The sequence below is a fragment of the Rhinolophus ferrumequinum genome, chromosome 21 (assembly GCF_004115265.2).
Source record: "Rhinolophus ferrumequinum isolate MPI-CBG mRhiFer1 chromosome 21, mRhiFer1_v1.p, whole genome shotgun sequence".
NCBI classification, from domain to species: Eukaryota; Metazoa; Chordata; class Mammalia; order Chiroptera; family Rhinolophidae; genus Rhinolophus; species Rhinolophus ferrumequinum.
In genome coordinates this window covers 33,059,110-33,084,114 of record NC_046304.1, presented here as the reverse complement: position 1 = coordinate 33,084,114, position 25,005 = coordinate 33,059,110, and the positions used below count along the sequence as shown (strand labels likewise).

The 25,005-nt window shown below is 50.8% G+C and overlaps 1 protein-coding gene across 1 annotated transcript; it reads left to right on the top strand.

Moving 5' to 3' along the window:
- The first annotated feature begins 6,246 nt into the window (after positions 1-6,246).
- MYCBPAP (MYCBP associated protein) lies at positions 6,247-24,796 on the top strand. The gene is given in 23 exon segments (XM_033089092.1): positions 6,247-6,428; positions 12,182-12,309; positions 12,911-13,070; positions 13,217-13,320; positions 14,086-14,269; positions 14,517-14,635; positions 15,189-15,224; positions 15,226-15,328; positions 16,451-16,566; positions 16,647-16,737; positions 17,219-17,355; positions 17,894-18,083; positions 18,530-18,717; positions 19,737-19,883; positions 20,366-20,404; positions 20,406-20,754; positions 20,757-20,791; positions 21,171-21,215; positions 21,217-21,293; positions 21,995-22,110; positions 22,566-22,713; positions 22,903-23,071; positions 24,631-24,796. Coding segments are annotated over 23 exon segments (2,859 nt in total). The 5' UTR covers positions 6,247-6,352; the 3' UTR covers positions 24,733-24,796.
- Positions 24,797-25,005: the final 209 nt, after the last annotated feature.

Here is a 25,005-nt window from a genome sequence, read left to right as displayed (position 1 = left end):
TAGAGATAGATAGATAGATATTTGTTTTATCTGAAATTCAAATTTAACAGGGCACTCTGTATTTTATCTGACAACCCTTAATTTCTGTGAAAGGAGTTTTTGAGTGGAATCATATTTAATTCTCATGACTCCCTATTTTTGCCACAGAAGAGACTGACTCAGAGAGGTTATGTGACCAAGTCTAAGGCCGCTCAGCTAGAAAATTATTGAGCTGGGATTTGAACTCAGGTGTATCAAGTTTGGCATGTTCTGCTAAACTGGAACTCAAGACAGATAAGCAGCGATCTACTTAATGATAAGATGGGAGTCCTGAGCTAACCTGGTAAGAACAGAAGATTTCATCGGCTGAGAGGGAATATTGAAAAAGGGAGCTGGAGAGTTAGATTTGAAACAGTGTTTATATGACTTTGTCTATACTGATTTCCTATTGTTGCCATAACACATTACCACAAACTCAGTGGTTTAAAACAACACAAATTTATTGTCTTACAGTTCTGGAGGCCAGAAGTCTGAACTGGCTAAAAATCAAGGTGTCAGCAGAGCTGTCTTCCTCCTGGGAGCTCTAGGAAAGAATCCGTTCCTTGCCTTTTCCAGCTTCTAAAGCCGTGCGGTATTTCTTGGCCCATGGCCTTGTCACTTTGACCTCTGCTTCCATCATCACAGCTCCTTCTCTGACTCTAGCTTCCCTGCCTCCCTCTAACGAGGACCCTTGTGCTTACATTGGGCCATATGGATGATCCAGGATAATCTCCCCATCTCAGAATCCTCATCACATCTGCAAAGTCTTTTTTGCCATGTAAGGTAACAAGTTCACAGCTTCCAGAGATGTGGACATTTTGTGGGGAGCCATTAGTCTGCCTACCACACTAAAAGAGAAATTATCTAGTGGATTTGAGTGTCCTGGGCCTTAACTAAATCCCTTTCACCTGTACAGTTTTCAGAGCACTTCCACAACTTGTTTTTTTCTGCTTGCAGTGATCCTGGGAAGTCGACAAAGGCTGTATGAGGCCACTCTGTAAGGGAAGTAGATGAGACTGGTTGGGGAGTAGACTGGGGGGGGCGCAATGCCTGGGTCCCACAGCTGGACAGAGACTAGGGCCCAGGGCTTTTAATTCAGCATTTTCCCACCTCATTCCCCCATCCCCCGCCCAGCTCCAAGCTCTGCGCCACTAGAACAAGGTTTTCACTAGTGGAATGGGGCAATTCCTTGGGTACCCCCACAATCTAGAGGAAGAAGCCCCAAGGTAAGCAGCGCCCTCAGCCCTCAGTATGCCCTCAGCCATCAGCCTTCTCCCGACCAGGACAAGGAGGCAGGGATGGGCGTGAGCAGAGAGCCTTCCTTTTAGTGGAGAGCTCAGCACCGAGGCCCAGAGCTCAGTGTCCACCCATCCATCTCAGCACGTCCTCATCAGCAGCCCAGGCCGATGGTCCCAGAGCCTGAACTGGAACTCCTGTACCAGGAGTGCGCTCTGAGTTCTTAGAAAAGTCTTATAGCACATCTCCCAGCTGGTTCATAGTTTTGCCTTGGGTGCTGCATAGAAGGAACCAGACTATTTCCTTGCCCCCCAGATATTGGAGAGCAGCTATCCCCCTCCCCCACTCCCCACCTCGCACTCATGCCTTCTCCAGGCTTCCCCGATCCCTATCCATTATCGATGGGCCCTCGTGTGCCAGACACTATTCCAGGAACTGGGACACAGCTGTGAGTCTGACAAGCAAGGCCCCTGCTGCCCCGGACCTTATGCTTTAGTGGGGGCAGACAGACTGTACAGAAGTATGGGGAAAGGATTCTGAGCATAGCAAAACAGGATGAAATAATGGAGGGTGATGGCACTCTGTGAGATTGGCACTGTCCTCACTCTAAAGAAGAGGGAGATGGCCTAGGAAGGGGCAATACTGAGAGGCAAAACCACAGTTTGCTCCAAAGTCCCCCTGGCTCCTAACCCCAATTCTATGTGGCCTCCAAAACATCTCCCCGTGTCCTTCTCCAGAAGAGAATAAGAGCAATTTGAGCCTCGGGGTGATACTCAGGGTCTGCATGCATATCATCCATGAGGCTGAAGGCAGGCCGTTCTGGGAACAGTGGCCTGACTTCAGGGCCAAGAGAAATGGAAGATTCCTGCTGTGTGTTAGCTGAGCAAGGGTCTAATAAGGAGGGTAGGGGTGCGATGCATTGTTAGAGGGGGGCAGCAGCTGGATTTGAGGGGAATGACCAAGATGTGGAGAGTGAGCCAGGTGTGTGGGGGCATGGCCAGTGTAAGGGAGGGCAATGCAGATGATAGGGGAGAGGGCTGAGTGTGTATGGAGGTGAGACGGAGGGTGAACTGGGAAGAGGGAGCCAGAAGTAAAGGGGTGAGCTAGCTGGAGGGGCTTAAGAACAGACTGCCCCAGCCTCAGGCTTTGGAGGGTGTCTGTCCCTGGAAAGGGGTGATACAGGCTGTACAGGAAACATACTTTCTATTTGGGGAGACTATTTAGCTTCTGCAAAGAGGAGCTGACGACATGCCCGGCACCTGGCTGGGTGGAAATAAACAGAGACATGAAGCAATAATTGACCTCTTATCCTCTGTCAACCTGGTCACCTCCTCTTCACCTCCTCCTCCCCAGGCTCGAGGAGGTTGCTGAGGCCAAACTGAGAAGACTGCTAAAGCTGTGGTGGCTAAATGATGCTGTTCCCTGAACTTGTGCTTGACTCCCTCTGGGCCTTGGTTCCTGCTGTGTCTTCATAGGGAGTACCTGCCATGCTGACCTGCCTGTTGAACTCTTATCTTTAGTGGCCCACCTCAAATACTCCTCCTCTAAGAAGGCTCCCTTAATATCCACTTTGCCTTTCCCAAGTTGTGATTAATCACTAGCCCCTGAGCACGTACATTAGAGTTGGAAACCCACTTTCAGATGGCCCAGCTCTGTGATGAAGCCACACTGACCTCAGCCCCACCTCTGCGGCACATGAATGAACTTCAAGAATCCCTGGAATTGAATAAAAAAATCATGTGCAAAATCAAATGCGCAGATGAATGGATAAACAAAATGTGGTATGCAATGGACTATTATTCAGCCATGAAAAGGACTAGAGTACTGATAGTACATGCTACAACATGGATGAACCTTAAAAATATTATGCTAAGTGAAAAGAAGGCAGACACGAAAGGCCAAATACTGGATTGATTCCATTTACAGGAACTATCCAGAACAGATAATCAATTGTGGGGACAGAGCCCCAAAAAGCAGTTTCCAGGCTCTCGGCCTCACATAGAAAGGTGCTGGCTCAGGTAGTAAATGGACGTCGATTGTGATCAACTGGCCATCAGCTGTGGCTAGTTGGCCGTCAGCTGTAACCAGTGAGCCATTGACCACTAATATAACTGCCGTGGCTACGCTAGCAGGAAATGGGGGCTAGCAAGAAGATGGTGGCTGAGTCTGCAAGTGGAGCAGTGAGGGTTGAGAATTGTGTTGCTCCTGGTTCCTGTGTCTCCAACACAGCCGCCAGTGGACAGTATAGTGGTATGACTCCCCTACCTATGGCTCCGTGGGTGTTCCTTTTTGGCCTAGCCATATCCTGCGTTCTTGTGTGGGGAGCGGGACCAGAGACCCGGCAGTCCGCCCCGCACGACATCAATAAAGACAAAAAGTAGATTAGTGTCTGTCAAGGCCTGGGGGAGAAGGGAAAAGTGGAGTGAATGTTTAGTGGATATAAGGTTTGTTTTGAGATGATGAAAAAATTCTGAAACTAAACAGTGGTGACAGTTGCACAACATTGTGAATGTACTAAATAACAATGCATTGTATTTGTTAAAATGGTGAATTTTGTGTCACGTGTATTTTTCCACCAAAAAAAAAAAAAAGAAAGAAAAAAAGCACATTTCTGGGAATCTGTCTTAGCTTTGATCAGATTCAAAAAGGATTAAGCAGCTCTAATCTGGTCTGACACCTTCATGATGTTGATGGTAATAAAAGGCCCAAAGAGGGGATGAGACCTGTTCAGGTCACTGGGGCTGATGGCAGAGCCCAGCCAGGTTGCTTATCTGCCTGACCACGCACCTCTCCCGTTCCCTTCTTCCCTTGTCCTTTAACCTCCACTGAATCCACCCTAAACAGCTCCCCAGTCCTCTTTCCTGCCCCAGCCAGGCTCCCCACAAGTTCTACAACTTCCCAAAGTTAAAAGGCTCTCCTGAAGCTGGGCAAACGGATTAGTTTCATGTGTTTATCTTTCGCTCTAGAGTGAACTCTGAGCTCCTAGAGGGCAAGAGAAATATTTATTTTCTTCTATATCTCGCAGAGCTCCTGTGGCAGCCATGGACATGAACAGTTTCTATGCCCTTTTGAGAAAGATCTTGCTGTTCACCTGCAAGGAGGGCAGTGAGCTGACAACCTCTGAGGAATATTCTTTGACCCAGAGGTCCACATTGAGTTGGCCAAGACTGTCAGCTCTGCAGCACAATCTGAAGCTCTCCCACCCCAGTCCTGCTTTTTTCCCCCTCATCTTCCATAGGCCTTACACCGCCCCCATCGCTCCTGACAATAAACCTTGTGTACTAGCTCCATCTCAGTGTCTGCTTCCTGCAGGGCCCAGATGACACAGTCCCCAGAATCATACGTGTTCAGTAAATGTTCATGGGGTGAACTGAACTGGGGACTCTCTGGAGAGCCGAAGGAGGTTGGTGCCTGGGCCTCAGAGAGCAGGAGAGGAGAGGCTACCCATGAGGGATGTCTCAGACATAAGAGGAGTGAAGGTTTAGAGGGGCATAGAGAAGGGGCCATGCCCCTGGAGAGGCCTGGTAGTGGAGAACACACAAGGAGTGCTGGGCTCCTAGCACGCTCCCTTGTTCCTCCCCTGTCTGGGGGCAGACTGCAGCAAAGCTCAGAAATGGCCTAAGAGACAGGGTACAGAAAGCCCTGGCCTCGGACTTGGGAGAACCAGGTTCAAATTGTGTTTCTCGCTAGTCTGATGACTTTACATCCTTCTACCCTCTGAAGTTGTTTTTCCATTTGTAAAATGGGTACAGAGTGCATCTGCTCTCTCCAACCCCAGCATGATTTTTGAGAAGTGACTAAGAAAACACTACAGTGTATGGAGTGTTGGGTGGTTTAAACGCAAACTCTCACTTAATCCTTACCATGGTCCTGTGTAATCTTTACAGTGGCCCCTGATAACCTCCATCTTATAAGAGAGCAAACTGGCTCAGAGAGGTCAAAGGACTGGCCCAAGAACACACAGCTGGCAAGCCGGCAGAGTTGGGATTGGAACCCAGTTCTGTATGGCTCTAGAGCCCCTTCATTATTCCACAGAGTGACCACTATGGGCTAAATGTTGGCTTGGGGTAGGGACAAGGGACAGGCCTCTCTGCTCTCATGAAGTTTACATTTTCACAGCAAGCTTGACAACAGGCAACCACGTAAACAAACAACATAATTCCAGAATGCATTAGGGCTCTGTGAAAAAATGAACCAGGTGTAATTATAAAGTTGAGGTAACAGAGGGGCTATTTTAAATTAGGAATCAAGAACAGCATCTCCAAGGACTGAAACCAGCAGTATGAGAGAAGGCTCCAAGTGGTTGGGAGAGGGGAGGGGGGACGCGGGAGAGAAGCTTGGCTGGTTTGGGAAGTGATGGAAGGCTAAAGTGGCTGCAGGGAGCGTGGGGGGAGGTCACCAGGCGCATGGGGGGACAGGCAAGGAACCCCGGGGAATGAAATCCACTGGAAGCCCTCCAGGGTTTTGGGCACGGGGTGAAAGGAACAATCCCATGGCGGCTGTGTGGAACGGCAAAAGGAAGGCAGGCGGGAGTCTGGGCAACCCGGGGAGAGGCCTGCAGCTGGGACACCCCCTCGTAGTGCCCGGAGGCGCGGGCCGGTTCTTGCAGCCCCTCCCCCAGGTCAGGCAGGTAAGCAACCTGGCTGGGCTCTGCCATCAATCAGCCCCAATGACCTGAACAGGTCTCATCCCCTCTTTGGGCCTTTATTACCATCAACATCATGAAGGTGTCAGACCAGCCTCCTCCAACTCCCGGGGGCCTTGCCCCATCCCTGCCTCTATGGCTGGTAACGTCACGGCGCTCGCCGGCGTCGCTTGTGACGTCACGGTCGGGCCCCGGGGTGTTTTCAAGGTCCGCGCGAGGGAGCAGCGGCCCTTGGCGCGCGCGTGGGGGCGGCCCGATGAAAAGAGTGACTTCCAAGCACTCTCCGCCCAGGTTGTTCGGTGGGTGCGCGTCCCCGCGAGGGCCCCTGGTTGCTATGGACGCAGCTGCGACCGCTGGCGGGCGGGCGCGCGCAGAGGTGCGGGGGCCAGCCACTCGGCGGAGTTATCCCAGGTCCCCGCGGAGCAGGGCCACGCTTTCGGCTTGGGCGGTACCATGAAGTCTCTAAAGAAGGAATCCCGCCTCAAAATACCTCCAAGCAGATTCTTGGAGGCCGCAGAAAGCTTAAAAGGTTGGCGCTGGCTGCCTTGGGAGCTCAGAAGAACCCGACAGGGTCAGGGTTCTTGGATGGGATTCATGAAAAGGGTCCTGGAGGATGGGGTAACACCAGGATGGAGGTAAAGATCACGGGGAATGGGGCACGGGCAAGGCGTACCCCATACCTTAGCGATGATGGACAAGGCAGAGACCCGCAAAGGAAGGGGGCACAGGCACTGGGGCCTTGACATAGGAAGTGTGGAACTGACAGACACCTCAGGGATCAATTGTTGGGGAGATGGCCATGGCCAGGAAGGCATAGGAGACCCCTACCTGGAACCAGGTCTTAAGATGGGATGCAGAGGCAGGATCCTGCTATTGGGGTGGTGCGGAAGAGCCAGGAAGAGTTAAAGACTAGAAGGGCCACGAGGGACATGGAGTCCCTGGGAAAAGAAATTCAGGGAAAAGAAATTCAGGAAAAATGCAAGAAACATGTTGATGGGTGGTGAAACCAACAGCCTTGGTGTGGATTCTTTGGGGGTGGGATTCTTTGGGGGTGGGATTCTTTGGGGGTGTCACTTAAGGGTCCTGCTGGCAAAAAACCGAAGAAATACCTAACTTGGTTAGTTCTGTTTCTGACCACCTTTTCCCATCACGTACCTTTTCCAGCTGGGTGACACCTGTCTGTTGTGAGCGCCTGGAAAGCAGTCGCCACACTTCAGTCTATTCCTGAAGTCAAGGGGAAGTTAACCCCTCTGCAGGGCCCTGTGTCCCTGCGTGGTCCTCGTGATGTGAGTGGGAACAAAGTCCCGGCACACAGGTTCAGATAGAATGAATAACACAGCTTTATTTAGGAGCCAATATCCCTCCGAAGGCCAAGGCTCTGGTCAGCACAGAAGGTTATACAGAATAGAATAGAATTTAATAACGAACCAAGTCCCAGAATCAATTGAGGTGGCGAAGGTCCCTGGTCCAGGAGAGATGACTGGGCCACGATGGATCTGAGGCGAGTTGGTCTTGCAGGAAAGAACTTCGGAGAGTCCTAGAGTATCGCGGCGTGCCCCTCGCAGAGGATCTGAGCCGGAGCGCCCAGTCAGACTGCTCATGGCACTGCTCTGGAGTTCTGCTTTTATCCTCTTTTCCTTGGACTTGTTTACTTCTCAGGTGATAACCAGAAGTTTGCCAGGAGTTGTTACCTCTTAGGTGAACATGTTTATCACTCAATTTTGTTATGCTCAGTTTCACTCAAACATAAACGTTTCCTTCCATGTATATGCTCTAAACATCAACATGTTTACTTTCACTTTACTCTTAGTCTCACACATGTGCGGCCATAGTCCTGTCCCTACTAGTAAACAACTTGTTTTGCAAACCTCAATTCAATATATATAATACGTTTTATAAGCTGTATACACTGTCCCACTTGTTTAACGTGGAGACAGTCACTAAACAGGACTGCTCCCTGGCCTCTGCAGCTAACCTCTGGTTAGCATGTGGGAGAGCCCCAGGGTGCCTGACAACAGATTGACTCCATGGACACGTTCCCGTTTGCGACTCACCCTCTCTTCCATTTTTTTTTTTTCTGTTTCCATTTATTGAAGGCCTGCTGTGTGGGGGCACTGTGCTGGGCCAGACAATATAAATGCTGTGATATAGGCATCCTCAGGCATTAAGGGGACTCAGAGCACCTCATGCAGGCCTTGGATGATAAACTTAAGGGGAGAGGTTTTCTGGAGAAGGTGACATCTGTGGCCAGAAATAAATGGGGGTGGGTGGGGGGAGCAGTTTGCTTCTCCAGGTCTAGGGAGCAGCATGAGCTGAGGCATGTAACTGTGAACATGTATGACCTTGGTGGCAGGGCAGAGGTGAGGCTGGAGGAGAGGGAAGGGAGCCAGAGGGACCTGCATAAGTGGACAAGGACTTTCCAAGAAAGGGCTTTTCTGCTAGAAAGGGATAATCGGGGCATGCCCTTGCAGGCCCTGGGGAGACCCAGGCCAGAGTCGTGGTGAAAGCAGTTTGAGGAGAGGGGCTTGGAGTTAAACTGCAGGATCTTGGCCACTTTTCAACATGGCTTTCTTTAATGCTTCTTTATGGTATGAAAGTCTGATTTAGGCTGCATTGAGATGCTGTTTCATGATATGCTTTTAAACAGTTAAGAGAGAAAGAGAAAATAGCTGGTCTCCTTTCCCAAGGGCAGTCAAGGGCTTTCCTAGCCATTGGTGCACCCTAGTTTCTGGAGATCTTATCAGGTTTGAATAAATCAAGGAAAGATTTTTCACTGCGTATTTATTTTCAATAGAGGAAATTGAGTTTATTAACTAGCCCTTGAGTTAGAACGTGCACCTGGGTGAGGATAGCCCCCTAAGTATCTCAGGGGAAGCCTCTAATGTAGAAGGACACAACTTCCTCCCACCCCACTATAATACCGCTAGTCAACACATGTAATCTTGTAATCTTGTGCTGTTTCTCCAGGGTCTCTGAATTATAAGCAAAAAAGCAAACAAATATTGTGACTAAACCTGTTTAGAGATCCTAGCCCTTTTGACTCCCAGGTCTTGTTAAGAAATAGGGTGAGGGGGCCTCTCAGGAGTACCACATCCCCCTTCCCCACCAAGTAAAGCTCAGCCCTGGTAGGGACAGCCCCTCCTGGGGTTCCCCCAACAGCAACCCTGAGGTCAGAATTTTCTGAAGACTTTAATCAACACAAAAAAGAGTAACATTTAGCTAAAACAAGAAGCAGAAAAATAGAGTCCAGATTTCTTCTCCCTCTATAGCTGTATCCTCTCCCCTACCCCGCTTGAACACCTTGCCTCTAGCCACCTGGCCTAGCTCCAGAATAGGTGTCAAGTGCAAGGGGGATGGTCTCTGACCCCCTCGAAGCTGTCAGGGTCAAGGGAGAAATGCTAGCTGTATGGCTCACCAGGAGCCCCACTTAGCTTGGGTTTCCAGACCAAAGAACAGGAAATAGCTGGGCCCCTACAGGTTCAGTAGTGAGACACCCTGACCCAGCGGAGTCCTCCCGGAGGTCCTGACGTGACCCCTGTGGGATTATCCTTCCTCCCCGGTCTCCCCAACTTGCCTCTGCCCCTCCAGTCTACCTGGCTTACCCTCACTGGATGAATCACTCTGAAATACTGCTTTCATTTCACTCTTCTGGCCCAAACCTCCTTCCTGCTGACAAAGGAAGATCAGATGCTTCAGCTTTACAAAGCCCTGGTTTTCCTCTCATCTTCAATACCACCCCCACCTCCCCCAACAAGCCATGCCTCACGTTTGCCATGCTCAGTCCTGCCTCCACCTTTCTTCCAACTGTGATCCCACCTGGAAGACCTCTGCTGCTCCACCTGTGCTAAGCCTTCCTGTACTTCAAGGCCTAACAGCCAGGGAAGCTTCCTCTGACGCCTGCAGCTGCTCTTCTGAATCTTTGGTTAGAGCCCTAAACTGTATGATCCACATCCATCTGTTCCTGCCTTGATGTGTAACCAAACCTATTGCCTGTACCACTAATTATAGGCCCTTATGTTGTCGTTGGTGTGTGTGAGTGCCTGCTGCATTTTTCAGTTCCTCAGGAGAAGGAGCCATATCTTAACCTTTTATAGGTTAAGGAGACGTATCTTCACCCTCTCTGTAGTTTATAGCACACACAAAGTGCTTGGTAAATATTCTGCAGGGTGAATTGAAGCTTAAAATGTACATATCATTTTTGTGAATATTTTATTAACTAGAACACACCATACCCTGACTGATATTAAGATAACCTTCTCAGAAAAACCTCAGACCAGAGTTTCACTGACCGTTTTAGAAATCTTTAACAATGTTGAAGGTTTATAAATTCACACATGGTAATTATACACCCACCAGTAAAAAGCGTGGGGAAGATGTAGAAGCATCCAAGGTGATGCACAGACGAAGCAGATGTCCTGGAAAATAGAAACACAGAAATATTTGTAGAAGCAGAACTTCAGCTGGTACCAATTCTCTCTTGGGCTGCCACCAGCTTTAGTGACTGTAGAAGGGAGAGGGGAAGTAGAAATCAAACCCTAAGGGTGCGTGTCCATGCGTGGCAGTGGGTGGGACCAGAGCCATGCAGCTTAGCTGACCCCACTGCTGAGGAGATGGACTCTGGCCCATAGGCGAATTTAGAGTTATGTTTGGAATGATTCTGGCTTGGCGTTGGGTGTTTGTTTTGTTTTGCTTTTTTGCCACCAACTATGTGGACATTTCCTAAAAAAAGAGTTTGTGTTTGGTAACCAAAACATCTGCTTTGATGTTTTAGTGATATTACTTCTGAAAAATTAGAAAACACTGTGAGAAGCGGTGGACAAAACCAAGTTCTGTTTTAAAGTCCCCGAAGTCGGGACTCAAGTTTTCCTTTGATTATTTTCTGTTGGGCCTTATATCAAACCATTCTAAACCAGAGGGCAGCGGACAGGAGGATCCCAGCCAGAGAAATGAGATGCATTTCAAACTGTTAACCCACCCCTGGAAGGAAGGCAGAGTGTGTTCTCGTTGGAGAATAACTCGTTTCTCCCCCATGAGTTCTCAACGCTATGCGTTGGCATGGCACCTGAGAGAAATAGGCTCAGATCTCTCCACTTTTCTCCAGTCCCAGGAGCCACTCTCATTGTCAACCACTTCATTACTGCAGTCAACTCCTAAATAATCTTGTCCTCAGTCTTGCAACCCCTAATGCATTCTTTGCCATGTGATGGCCCACGGCAGGAAGACTGAAGTCCTTTCCACGGCTCACTGAGCTCTTCGTGATATGGCTCCTACTTCCCTCTCCAGGCACTGTTTCCCACCTCCCACCTCGCTACACTCCAACTATTTTTAAAGCACATGCTTTGAGTTCCAGGAGTGTGCACCATTCTCTCTTGCCTCTAGGCCTCTTCCTGCTAGTCTCTTTGGAATGCCTATTCCCCAAGCCCTTTCCCTTGTCAGTGTTCTCTTTCAGCTCTCAGTTTAAACATCACCATCTTAGGAAGCCTTCCCTGACTACCCCACGCACTGAGCTGGGGCCCCCTGCTGCTCCCATGGTAACCCGAGTTCAGCCTTGTCTCCCATGGGGGAAGCCTGGATCTCTAGAGGCCTTATATCCCCAGAGCCAAGCACAGTGCCTGGCACATAGAAGATACTTAAACAGTATTTATTAAATGAAAGAACATGAAATAAATGGTCAGCTGTGATTGTTGTGCTTCCTCCCTCAGAACATTTATATTTTAACCAATGTCTTAAAAAACCTGATGCCTTCACCCAGAAGAACGGAACAGTGCCAGCAATGGAGGAGGCTGAGAAAGCAACTAGTCCAGTTGTCCCAAACCAGGACGCATCAGAACCACCTCGGGAGTTTTAAAACATACAGCTTCCCAGACCCTGACTCCACACAGGAGCCAGGAAGCTGTATTTGTAAAACTCCCGAGGACATTCTGAGGCAGACATTTGACTGATGTTTGGGAACTACTGATTTAGTACAGCAAAAGAGAAGACTGCAGCCAAAAGAGGTTAAGTGATGTACCCAAGGCTGCCCAGCTTAGAAGTAGTACAGCCTGGAATGGAACATCTTCTGATCTCAATTCTGGCTACAGAAGCTTCAGTCACTGTGGCAGGCCAAGGGCGATGGGTAGGGGGCCCTTCAAGAGAGAACTCCTGTCGCCCCAGTCAAGTGCTGCCCAGGTCACCTTGGCAACCGCCGCTGTCCGTCCATGGGGCCAGCTGTGCCCCCCCACACACCATGGAATCTAATATATATCTATTTTTAAGCACTTGTAATCTTCTGCTTCTCTTCAGAAAAAAAGCGGGCAAAGTTACCTGAACAGCCCACACCCCCCATTCAGGAAGAACCTGAGCCTGTTAGCAACGTCCTACAAGGAGACGACATTCTTGCCTTAGCCATTAAGAAGGAAGACTTGCAGAAGGTAAGGATGAAGTCCAGGGATCCCTTCCTGCAGGAACTTTCCCTGTATACATGGTCTAGAGTATAAACCGTGTCCACCATCTCTACCACCTCCGTACTCACAGGGCATGTCTCCTTCCATGGAAAAATCCATTGAACACAAATTCTTTTCACTTTTGCATCTAAAAGAATTTCCTGTTTGTTTTTAAAATTCCTGAGACTCTCCTAGCACCACAGGGGAATGAGATGATGAGGTACCTTGCTTCTTCATGGAGCAAGTGCCATCCTCCCCATTTCATAGACGGGGAAATGAGTTTCAGGAGCAAAGCTACAGATGTGGATAAGCTGATAAACCCGAACCCCATGCTTTGCCTGGAAGAGTCAGCCACTTCTCACATCAACTGTCTGGAGGTATAAGATGTTATTCTTTTTTCCCTCCAGAACATTATTAAGTCTCATGTGTGTTGCATAGGCATTTCCTCAACAGAACGTACGGGAAGAGCTGGAGAAACAGATTTGTCAGCCTTCAGGAATTCCACGAAGAATTAGGACAGAGGAGATGGGTGGTATTTTTCCTCCTCCTGATCTCAAGTGGAATTCTCCTCTGTTTTGTTTCTTTTTAGCAACACATTCCTCGCTTTATTGAAACAGAAGATAAGCATGTCATTACTCAGAAATTTTTCATCTGTAAACTCAAACCCAAGGATCCTAGGAGGAGAGTCTGCCACTTAGTAGCACATCCTGCTATTCCAGAGGCAGCCACAAAGCCCCTGGACTACTCTGGTAAGCTCAGCGTTGACCCTGGTATTGATCTCTGAATTCATGAGTCAGCCTTGAAAGAAAGCAGTGTCTCCGTCAGAAAGTAGCGCCTTGAATTGTTTACCTCAGCTAGCTACAGCGTGTCTTTCCCCTTCTACTCCTCCCTCCAGGTCCAGGTGATAGTATCCATGGCAGTGACCAGATCCTTCCCCACCACATCTTGGGGAGTCTCCAGGACTTTAAGAGAATTGCAGTTGCTCGAGGGAACACCCAGGTTCGTTTGTACAGAGCTGCCTGGACAAGAAAATCACTGAAGTCATTTCAGTCTCATACCTGGCAGAGTCAAGCAGGCCTGAGGTTCAAAAACCAGTCCAGTCTCTGGGCCCTGGAGCTTGAAGTGATAAGTGACCCTCCCCATGAAATAGCGAAGCTGACTTAAGCTAGCTTCAGCTGAAGTCAAGAAGTCACTATAGGGATACAGAGGTGCCTCGAAGAATCCAAAGGCGAGAGTGTGTCTGGCTTGGTTAGAATGAACCCAGAAAGGCTTCAGGGCTCTGAGCCCATGCTCCCTCATTGGCCCTGCTCCTCTTGCACTGGCTACAGTTCCCTCTCCAAAGACTGGCCTTCTCACAGCTCCCAGGGCCACAGGTAGAGTTGGCCGGTCTTCCCAATTTTCCCATCATGCTGCTCTCTGTCTCTCAGTTCTTTGCTTCTCTGGTTCCTGATTGGTCAGGTGCTAAGGGGCCATATAAAAATGTCTCGGTTACCCTGCCAGTGAAGGTGTCAATTAACATCAGTTGTGAGGAGGACAGCGATATGGAAAGATTTTGACCACAGTCTTAGAACAGAGGTCCCCACTCTGGGAGAGTGGGCCCCTGGTTCTGTGATTTTTCTGTCACTTGCTACCTTAGGGTCCTGAGGAGGAGGGTTCCTCAGCAGAGCGGGAGGACTGCAGGGATTTAGACCTGGACAAATCAATGCTCAGCCCCGGTTTAGTGCCTTCTCACTACCCTGCACACACTCATGTTGTACTTTTCAGCTGGCTGAGCTGATACACACTCCGTCCTGTCTGATGACCCTCATCTCAGCTACAGAAGAGCAGACGCAGAAAGCCCCTAAAGAAGAGAAGGCCCATCCCTGGGCCCCACCTCCTCAGCACAACTTTCTAAAAAACTGGCAGCGCAATGTAGCCCTGCGGAAGAGGCAGCAGGAAGCCCTCAGCGGTGAGCTGAGTGGATGGGGTCCGCCTGGCCTCATCCGGCATCTAGGCTCTGCGGCTGTGCGTCTGCTGTCCTCCACCTGTCCAGAGCCGAGATTCAGGCTGAGCATGTGTGTGCCTTTCACTTCCCAGTGCTGCTGACTCTCAGTGGGTCCTGAAATCAGCCCAGTGATGGCGCTGAGCAGTGCCAGGGCTGTGCCCCTGTTTGTTCTGATTGTGGTGGAGGGGCTACATTCTTGGCTCCTCTCTAGACCGCCTGAAGAAGCCTGTGGGCGAGTTGCTGATGCATATGGGGGAGACCTACAGACAGACCCAGGAGGAACGGGAGCGTCATTGATCGAGCACTTTCCCAACGCGTGCACAATGGAAGGTAAGGACCGAGTGCCAAGCACATGGAGGAGCGGGTCTGGACCAGGGATGGCTGCCTGCACAGTGGGACAACTCTGTCCATTGCAAAGCATTGTCGAGGCCCTCACGTCCTTTACAAATTATAGTATTGGTCCTATTATTGGGTGTTAGGACTGGCCAGTTAAAGTAATCCAGCCTGTGGCAATCACTGGTAGTCAATCTGAGGAGAAAGATAGCACAGGTACGGGATTATTAGAATAGTCTTAGTGTTCTCTCCTAAAAGCTGAGGCTCCAGCTTTGGATGACCCAGGCCACCATGCTGGGTGTCGTATGTCAGTGCAGTACCTGTATCACCCACACTGTCTGTCTGGACCAGGTAAAGTCTACAATAGGGCATCCTGAAAACAAGAAAGTGGATGCTTCTCTCCTCTGCTGGCAGCAGCGAATCCCCAGAGCAAGCTTCTGTAGTCTGCGGATGCTCTTGTCTCCCAGGCATGCCCCCCCACCCCCAGCCGCGCTCCAAGGTGTCCAGGTGATCTGACTCATCTACCTTTCCTTGCCAGTGCTGTGATGAGACCAGTGGGTTCTGGAGTCGACGGGAATACTTGGTGAGATGAAACCACAGGGCTGGTAATGACGAAGACAAAAGCGCAGCGAGGCCTCCTGGAACCAGTTACTCACATCAGGAAGCCACACTCCATCCAGGCGGAGATGGGTGAGGAATGAGGCAGCTGTGATGGCCCAGGAGGCGGGACAGCATGGCCCGCGTATGAAGCCACACTAGGCTCAAGTCCAATAACCCTATGGGGGTCCAGTTCCCTCTTCAGTAAGACAGCGATAGAAGAAGTGGCAGCAGCAGAGGGCAGCAGAAGCTCTAGGGCAGGGTGTCCAAACTGTGGCCAACTGCGGCCCGCAATCCATTTTCAATTGGCCCGCAGCAAATTCCAAAAATATATTTAGTTTACTTATATAAACCAGGTGAGGCAATACGTACTTCACCTCGAGGAGTGCCCGGCTGTTTGTGCATTTTACCGCATATGGCCCTTGGTGAAAAACGTTGAAAAAGTTTGGACACCCTGCTCTAGGGCTACACTGTCCAGTGTGGCAGCTGCGAACCACTGTGGCTACTGAGCACCTGCAATGTAGCTAGTCAGAACTGAGACATACTGTCAGTGGAAACCACACGCTGGGTTTCGAAGATTCGTATTAAAAATATATATTCTGATTTTTATATGATTATATGTTGAAATGATAATATTTTTGATATAGTGAGTTAAACTATATTACTAAAATTAATTCCACCTGTTTCTTTTTACCTTTTAAACCATCTAGACAATTTTAAAGTACATACATGCCTCGCATTGTGGTTTGCATGGTATTTCTATTGGGCAGTTCTGCGTTAAACGCTACCCAGACTGCCTAGCTTCAGATCCCAGCCCTGTTGAGTTTGTGAACTTACGCGCATTATTTGACCTCTCTGGCCCTCAGCGTTCCCATCTGTAAAGCACTGATGGGTCTGTGAGAGGGTTAAAATGAAACATGATGTGTATTAAGGGATTCTGACCCATTGTTAAGCACTCAGTAAAAGGTATCTGCTATTGTTTTTATTATAATCCAAAGATTGATGGTTTGGAAGCTACTTTTGCAGGAGTCCTGTCTAGTGTTGCTGAAGGGTAGGTTATGGGGCGTGGGGATTGGAGCCCAGCCGCACAGGGAAGCTGCATTTCCCCCTTCCCAGAAACACTGCTGGGATGGGTGAGTTCAGAGCCCTTTAGAGTGAGTGAGAAAGGGGGCCACAGCAGAAGCCTGTGCTGAGGCTCCTTGGACCCTGCCCTAGGATTGCTGGCCCAGAAGGATGCTTGGTACCGCTACACCTGGGATCGGAGTCTGTTTCTGATTTACCGTCGCAAGGAGCTGCAGAGTGTCATGGCAGAGCTGGATTTTAGCCAGCAGGTTGGTAATGCCTCCCAGTCTGAAGCCCCTTAGGGTGGCGGCTAGCTTCATCTCATCTTTCCTTTCTTGGTTTCTCTGAGGATATTAATGGCCTGGAGGTGGTGGGCAGAGGGCAGCCTTTCTCGACTGTTACAGTGGAAGACTTTTCAGTGACTGAAGAGAGCCAGAGAAGTTCCCTCTGCAGACACAGTGAGCTTGTGAGTTGGGCCTGGGCCCTAAGGAGAGCGGTCGGAGAGTACGGCTTCCCCAGCACCCACAGTATTAAAGGGCAGGCTTCCCTCCCTGAAATCAGGATGCGCCCGTCCAGCCTCTCGCTAGTAGCTGCCTCCCGCTCCTCTAGCCCACTCCCACACCTGTGCCAGTTTCTCTGTGGCCATCTGTTCCCTCCCAGCAACCAACTCCTAATGGGGATTTCCCAGACATTCCTTTGCTGGTACGTGGGGCTCCTTCAGAGTGGCCAACACTGCGTGGCCCAGCTAGAAGCGTCTCTGTGTGTTCAAGACCCTCCCCCCTACAGGAATGGAGCAGGACAAAGCTGAGCTCAAGTGAGCTGATGATACTCCATTGGAGGGCAGAGCCGGGCACCACTCCAGACTTATTGGCAACCATTTCTGGGGGCTGCATGTGGCAAGACTGTGGCAGCCTCAGGGAGACTATGTCATTGGTTTTTCTTACAGAGACTTATTGGCCAATTACCCTGATGTCGTCCCCATGCCTGTTCTTGGCCCTTCTCTGCTATTCTGTGGGAAGCCAGCTTGCTGGATCAGAGGCAGTAACCCACAGGACAAGGTAAACCTGTCTTCGCCTTCACCCACCTGCTGGACAGGCCCCCCTCGGTGCAGTCCTTAGGTGACTGTGGTATCACAGGGAGCCTACAGTCTCCTACTTGCATTTGTATCTGGTCACGCATTCAGCATGTCTGAAATGGTAACAGCAATGCTAACTTGAGCCAGAATAAATCACAAGACTGAGAAGAGAATGCCATAAGCCACCCAGTTTGTCCCTAGCCCCAATCACGTAAATAAGCAAACCTCAAACAGGTGTGGCTTGAAGAAGGTTCTGAAATATTCTTCAGGTGTTGAGGAACAGAAGTGTTCATCAGATATAAAATCTGTTTTATCTCCTCTTCTTACTGTTGATGACACCTCAGAGACAGCCACTATTGGGGGATGATACAACTCTGTCTCACAGTGGCCAGGCCCGAGAGGCCTGGGACACGGGACTTTCAGTGCCAAACCTGAAAAAGTCCCAGGTAAACCAGGATAAGTTGGCCACCTGAGGCAAGGGCCTCCCTCAAAGACATGTCTCATCCCTCCTCCTTCCCCAGAAGCATATTGGAATTGCTGTCCGCTTGACCTTTGAAACTCTGGAAGGGCAGAAAACATCTTCAGAACTGACCGTGGTCAATAACGGCACTGTGGCCATTTGGTATGACTGGCGGCGGCAGTCCCAGCCGGACTCTTTTCAAGACCTAAAGAGAAACAGGATGCCGCGGTTCTACTTTAACAGTCGGGAAGGTACCTAGGAGAAATGGCCCGACCCACCGGCTCCGTTCTTGATGTCTGAGAAGCCAAAGTCTAGCTAATGTCCGGCTCCTCAAGTCTGAGCCCCTCTTCCCCGCCTCATCCCTGCCACCCCATTTCTTCTGTGATGTGTGTCAGCTAACTATTCGTGTCTGTTGGAGGAAGGGTAGAACTCTTGGGGACACAGGGAAGTGTGAGACACCAGGGAACAGAGGCATTCTAAGGGTCCAGTTACCTACAGGGACAAGCCTGAGGCCAGCTGTCCCTGTTTGCCTGGGACTTTCTTTATTTTGGTGCTGAAACCAGGAAACACCTCAGTCCTGAGCAAACCAGGGCGATCGGTCACCCTACGTGGGGCTCAGTTATATGTATCTGCATGGGGACAGGCTTGGGGCTCAGCTAGCTCCTCCTTGGTGAAAACCTCTGTCTGTCCCTCTCAGGTGTGATTCTGCCTGGAGAAACTAAAACCTTTACCTTCTTCTTCAAGTCTTTGAATGCTGGGATCTTCAGGGAATGTTGGGCGTTCGGAACCCACCCTACCCTGTTAGGAGGTGCTGTCCTACAGGTCAATCTCTACGCAGTCTCCTTGGCCCAGGACATTTTTATGGATGAGAGGAAGTTACTGGAGGTAAGAGACCCCGGATCTTGGCCCCTGTGCACACACCAGATACGTTACCTGGTGTCCTTCTTGGCATTGCCTGCAGGGATCTTATTTCTCCCAGCTACACTTGCTCAACAAACACTCCTCGGGGCTTTGTGATGTTAAAGATGGGTGGGCAGGGCAATCAGACGGGCAATTGAACTCCACCATGCATCGCTCCCACCGCCAGAAAGAGATGAGACTGGGCCTTAAGCTGTAGACCGCCCGCCCGAAGTACTTACTTGAGTACACGCAGCAAAAGACCCTGTGCCCTGGTACGGTATTTGTTCACTGCTGTCTGGTACCATCCAGTGGTGGTACACTTAACTGGCAAGACTTCAAAACCAGGCAACACCAGAGAGGACAATTTAACCAGTGGGGTGGCCCCCAGGTGTGAGTCTGAGGTAGGAGCGGGGAACCTGCCACCCTGGCCAAGTCCACAGTCCAGCCGCCTGGTGCTGGGCTTTGTGGGATTCTTTGGAAACTGAGCTTTTCATTCACTGTGGTCCACAAATAGAAGCCAGCAACTTCCGCTGGGGCCCAATGGGGTGGTGATCAGAGGTAGTGTTGACAAATGCCATGGCTGCTTTCCTCACTACTATAGGACTAGCCTCTCTCGAGATGCCCCTCCCCTGTTTCTGTGACACTGACGCTGTGGCCAGATCACATTCTCAGCGAGGCCCAAACCGCGTGGCTCCTGGCCCTGGCCCTTCCTCCTCGTCAGTGGGAAATGCTGACTCTGTGACCTCCTGGCCCCACAAAGGAGCAACGTCTCTGCAACTGGCCCCTCCTCAGGATCCTTTCAGCTTCTTGAGGGAACAAGGATGTTTGGGGAGACCCATGGGGTTTGGAGTCTGGGAATAAGTGTGTATGTGTATGTGTGTGTGACAATGGCAGGAACTCAACCCCTAGGAAGGGACAAAATCATCCTGAGGGATCGCCCTTCGGGGTGCAACATGGGTTTTGAAAGCCCGAGCTGCCATCTCGTGCCACCTTTTCTTTCCCAGAACAAGCTGGCATGCCACGAAGCAGTCACCATCGTGCAGAGCGTGCTGCAGGAGCTGCTGGGGGGGATCCTGACCCCAGAGCGTGCGCAGTCACCTGTGGATACCTATCTCACGGAGGAGGACTTGTTCCACTACAGGAATCCTCAGGTACAGGCCTAGCATGGCCCCTGCCCCATGTGTGTGCCCTGGGTGAAAGGAATAGCAAACCCTCCAAAATCAGGACCTGTCCTGAGTGTCTTCCATGAGTCACTCACCTTCTCCTCACAGCAGCTCTGTGAGATGGACACTGTTTATCTCCTCACTTTACATGGGGAAACTGAGGCCCAGGAGGTTAAATAATTTGCCCAAGATAACTCCTAAGTGGATGCTTGGTGAGAACAGAGCTTCACAAACTCCTTCATTCAAACCCAATCTTACTCTGGCAGCCCACATGCAAAAAAAATGCTTTAAGTTGGAGATGCTCAAGTTGAAGGGAAAGTAGGGATCCCCTCTGGCCACAGCGCTTCTGCTCGCTCCCTGCCTCCTCCGTCAGTGCTCTTGAGGAACAGGGAAACCTAAGCAGGCTCATGGGCTCTGGGTGCCCCACGCCTGGCCTCCTCATCACGTGTTTTCCCTTGCTTCTGCTACAGCTGCATTACCAGCACCAAGTGGTGCAAGACCTGCATAGATTTGTGGTACCAGTATGTGATCCCACCCCCGAAGGCCGAGGGGGCGAGGCCAGGCGAGGAGGAGCGCCTCAGTCCCTGGGCCCAGGCGGCAATGGCCCAGCCAGCCTCTTTAGAGAAGACGCCGATGAACACTGAGTCTTTGGCGTACTTTAGGAGCCCGGTCATGGAACCCCAACTGTCCCGGCAGGAGCGTCTGACCCTCAGAGACTCCCAAGATTCTTTCAGGTCCAAGAAGACTAGAGTGGGGGTCAGGAGTTCTGGGGGGAAGAGCATCATGGAGGAGATCCTGGTGGAGGGGAGCCCAGACCTGGAGAGTGCCAAGAGCCCCTGGGAGCTGGAGGGCCTTCCCTGCCCAAGTGGAACCTCTGCTTGGAGGACTTCAGAAAGGTGCTTCTCTGACCCTGAAGGGTGGGGGAGAATGGCCCTGGCACTGGTGAGGGAGGGCCCCAGCAGTGCCTCTTGCCTCCAAAGGCAAAGAAATATAACCTGAGGGCCCAGAGAAAGCAGTCTCTTGGGTCACCTCTTTTTGTCTCAGGCACCTAGATCACTATGGTACGGGAGGGGCTCCCTCTCTGACTCTGGCAACCTTGGAAAAGGGGTTCATGGGTATACATTCCTGAAGGAGGTCCCAGGCTCCACAGAAGGCACCCCAGACAGATTCTCCATGGCTTTATCTTCTCACCACATCGTGCCCATCACTGGAGGACACAGGGACCCTTGGTGTCCTGGGCAGAAGGGTTGCCCATAATACCTATGACCCTGCCAGGCAGTGATGACGCTCCCTGAGGAGAACCAGAGAGAAGACGCCCTAAATCAGGCTCAACAAAGCAGCCCTTGAGCTGTGCCAGAAACAGAGGCCATTGCAGTCTGACATCCTGTACCAGATGTGGTAGGTGCCCTACCCGGAGAGCTGGCCCGTCTTCTTCCCTTTGTGACATCTGGCCAGGGGTTCTGAGCAGGCAGTCCCAGGACTCAAGGGCTGAGCTCCCCTTGAGCTCAGGTTGCTAAAAGATGCTGCAACATTCCATGGTGGCACCTGCCACAGCATCCCCTACAGCCACCTGCTGCTCCCTGGGGAGCTTTCACAGCAGAGAAAGCACCTCGACCTTTTGTTTTTTTCTCTTTCCTTGTTCCTTCTCAATGAGCAGAGGAATGAACAGAGGAGAACCAGAGGGCTGTGAGAAGAGGGGCGCATTTCATGAAAAGCCTCACTTCTCGGTTGTCAGCCTTCCCTTTTCCTCACCTGTTTGCAACTTGCTTGGATAGGCTTCGGGGGTAGGTTTTGGCAAGGCTCCCCTGAACATATCCCAGGAGCCTCATGCTGGAAATCTGCAAGGTCCAGCCATGGTTTCAAGCTGGAGTGTAGACTGATCTTAACCTGGCTCTGGGTGACTTTTTCTTGGCTGCTGCCCAAGGAAGCCAGATTCCCATCTGAACACTTGCACAGGTGCGGGTGAGGATGCTGCTGGACAGGGGCACGGCGTTTTCATGGCAGCTCTGGCATCAGTGTCTTGGAGGGAAGAATCCAAGCCTCTGCAGGTTCCAGGGCAAAGGAGGGGTGATAGCTTTTCTCTGTTGTCTTGCCTCCAGTTTGCAGCTGTGGCGGGATGTGATTGACAGCCTGGTGAGCCATTCCCTGTGGCTGAGGGCTGTGCTGGGCCTTCCTGATAAGGAGACCATCTATTTGAACATGCCAGAAGAGCAAGGTCAGACGCTGCGGGCCACACCTCTGCACAGCCTTCCCCATCCCTGTGCCAGAGAGCGGTGGCGTCCCAGCTGTCCACACTGATTCTGGTAGAACCTCTGTTGGCTGATCCATGGAAGAGGCCCCTGCTATCATTTTATCTGCTGCCAGGATTTGGGACCCAGAAGTGACCTTAGTGATCACTTTAGTTCAGTCCCCTCATTTTCACAGGTGGAGTCCCAGAGAGGTTAAATGACTTGTCCGTGCCATCCATAGGAGTGTGGCAGAGCTGAGACTAGACCCAGGCCTCTGAGCCCTGCCTCACAGTCCCCACAAAGCCATGGCCTGAGCCAGGACTCTGCTCTTAGTCTGTGGGAATTCTCTCAAAGCTGCTGAGAGCACTTTGCTTTGCCCAACTCCTGCCTGTGGGGTCAGGGAGGGAAACAGGCCACATTGTCTTCCATTCACCTCCCTTAGATCAAAAATCCCCTCCTATCATGGAAATGAAGGCAACTTCTGGGAAAGTTGGGAAGGAGGACCGGAAAGGAGCAACCCAGGAAAAGAAGCAGTTGGGAATCAAAGACAAAGAAGATAAAAAAGGAGCCAAGCTGCTAGGGAAAGAGGTATGCTAGGACATGGTCTGACCTGGGGCTGGGCTGGGAGTTGGGGGTGCATGCACTGGAGGGGCTGCAGAAGGTGGGTGGTCACTCCAGCATGACGCCCTAGCTCTCCAGTGAACTACTCTTGAGAAAGTCCTGGACCTCCCTTGGGAGCTATTGAAAGCTGTGCTTGTCTCGTCTCTCCAAGCAGGGACCGTTTTAAACAGCAAGAAGCACAAGGCAAAGGATGACAAGAAACCTATGAAATCGTTAAGTCGGGACAGGCTTTCCATGGAAGACCCTACCCCTGAGAGTGTCACCCCTTCTCAGGAACCCATGGATCCCCTGGTCATGGAGAAATACACCCAGAGGCTGCACACTGAGGTGAAGGCGGAGCCCGGCACTCAGCCCTCCCCTCACTCACACCTGCCCTGCGCACCTTCCTCCTCTCCCTCATTCATTCCGTTTACTCCACAAAGGATAAGCACTTACTGTATCCATGATGGAAGCAGAACTGCCCTTGTGAAGGGCATCCTAGCGTGCAAGACAGACTTCATGAATAAGTAACACATCTGGTATGTTAGGTGATGAGCACTAAGGAAACGAGAGAGAGAGGAGAGAGAGAGAGAGAGAGAGAGAGAGAGAGAGAGAGAGAGAGAGAGAGGAGAGAGAGAGAGAGGAGAGAGAGAGAGAGAGAGGAGAGCGCCAGGGGGTCAAGGAAGGCCCAGGTGGTGCAGATGGGCCTCATCGAGAAGGAGACATCAAACAGAGACTTGAAGGGACGTGAGGGGTGGCCATGTGGCCCCCTAAGCAATCGAAGCCCTAGGGAGAGGGAGCAACTAATACAGGGGCAGAGAGTAGGCAGGAGGACAGAGCAGAGGCCACAGAGGGAGCAGGCATGTGGGTTTTGTGGGCCATGTGAGGACTAAGGGTTTTTCTGAGTGACACGAGAACTCACCCAGCATTTTGAGTAGAAGGAGTGACATGGTAGACTCATGCTTTAGAAGATCACTCTGGCTGCCTTGAAAATAGACTAGGGGTGGACAGAGCAGAAGCCCTTCCCTTTCTGCCACTCCCGCTTCCTCTCTGTATTAGACGTGTCTTGGCAGATGTGTTCCTTGGGGAACACCATGCAGAGTGGATTTCCAACAAATGAAAAGGGTTTCGAACCCCAGAGAGACTTCATAATGATGAATTCTTAAGCAGTAGGTCCTTAGAAGCTCACCCAGGTGTTGTGTTGGGTTCTTTGTTATTGTGGCTGTTTGTCTTAGAGGGGGGTCCACAAAACCACATTCGATTTATCAGTCTAATGGTGAAGCTTTGTCTTCCTCTGTTGTGAACAGCTGGGTAGCTGGGATTATGTCGTGCATTGTGGTAACACTCTGGAACTCATGTGATCAGAAGCTCCATTTGCTGCTGGAGACATCCTGCAATTTCTGAAGGCTGATAGAGTCTAGAAAGTAATCAGAGGGCTCTGAGGACCCGTGCGGTAGGCTCGTCCTTGGCTTTCTGAGATTAAGAACCAACTTGCTGAGGCTTGTGTGGTCCAGCCCTCCTGAGAGCACAGTCTTGGAGTCATTTCAGTATGTGGATCTGTGATCTTACAGGAAGGAAAGCTGGCCTTCAGGAGGCCAGGGTAGGATGGGGCCACGCCAAGGGGCTAAATGAGCATGGCTCCCTGGCTTCCCTGGAATTGCCCTTTTAACCATGGTAGGCTCTAATGTTCCCCATATGTCGTAGGGGCTAGTGCAGGATTACCTCCCCAGACTATTTGCCAAAAACAAAAGTTCTACAGAAAACTCACACCACTTCAGTTTCATCCCCTCTCCAGCTGTTCTTTCTGGTGTAGAGATGATCACCTTCGTAGCGCGGTGGGTACGTCCTTGAGTAGGTGCCTTCCACAGAGCAAACCTTTGCCTGTGATGTTTGTCCCGTTCTTCCAGGTCTATGGGCTGCTGGACACCCTGGTGACCGACCTGATGGTCCTGGCTGATGAGCTCAGCCCCATAAAGAATGTTGAGGAGCCTTTGCGTCTTTGCACCTGACTCCTGTGCCTAAGCAGCTTTCTGGGCAACTGGTTAACAAACAAATCAATAAAAAACCTTTCGGTTCCTACCATTTCCATCATGCCTTTTGTCTTGAATGCCAGCTCTGCATGAGGTCAGCTCATGGCCCAGGCCCTCCCATGTCCCACCTGCCCTCAGATCCCCCACCCACCTTGTCCCGTTCCTGGAGTCATCCAACAGGAAGAGAGAGAAATACACCCGGGGAAGTGGTGTGTAGGATGATGAACTCAACAGCAAGTTGGTAGCAGGACA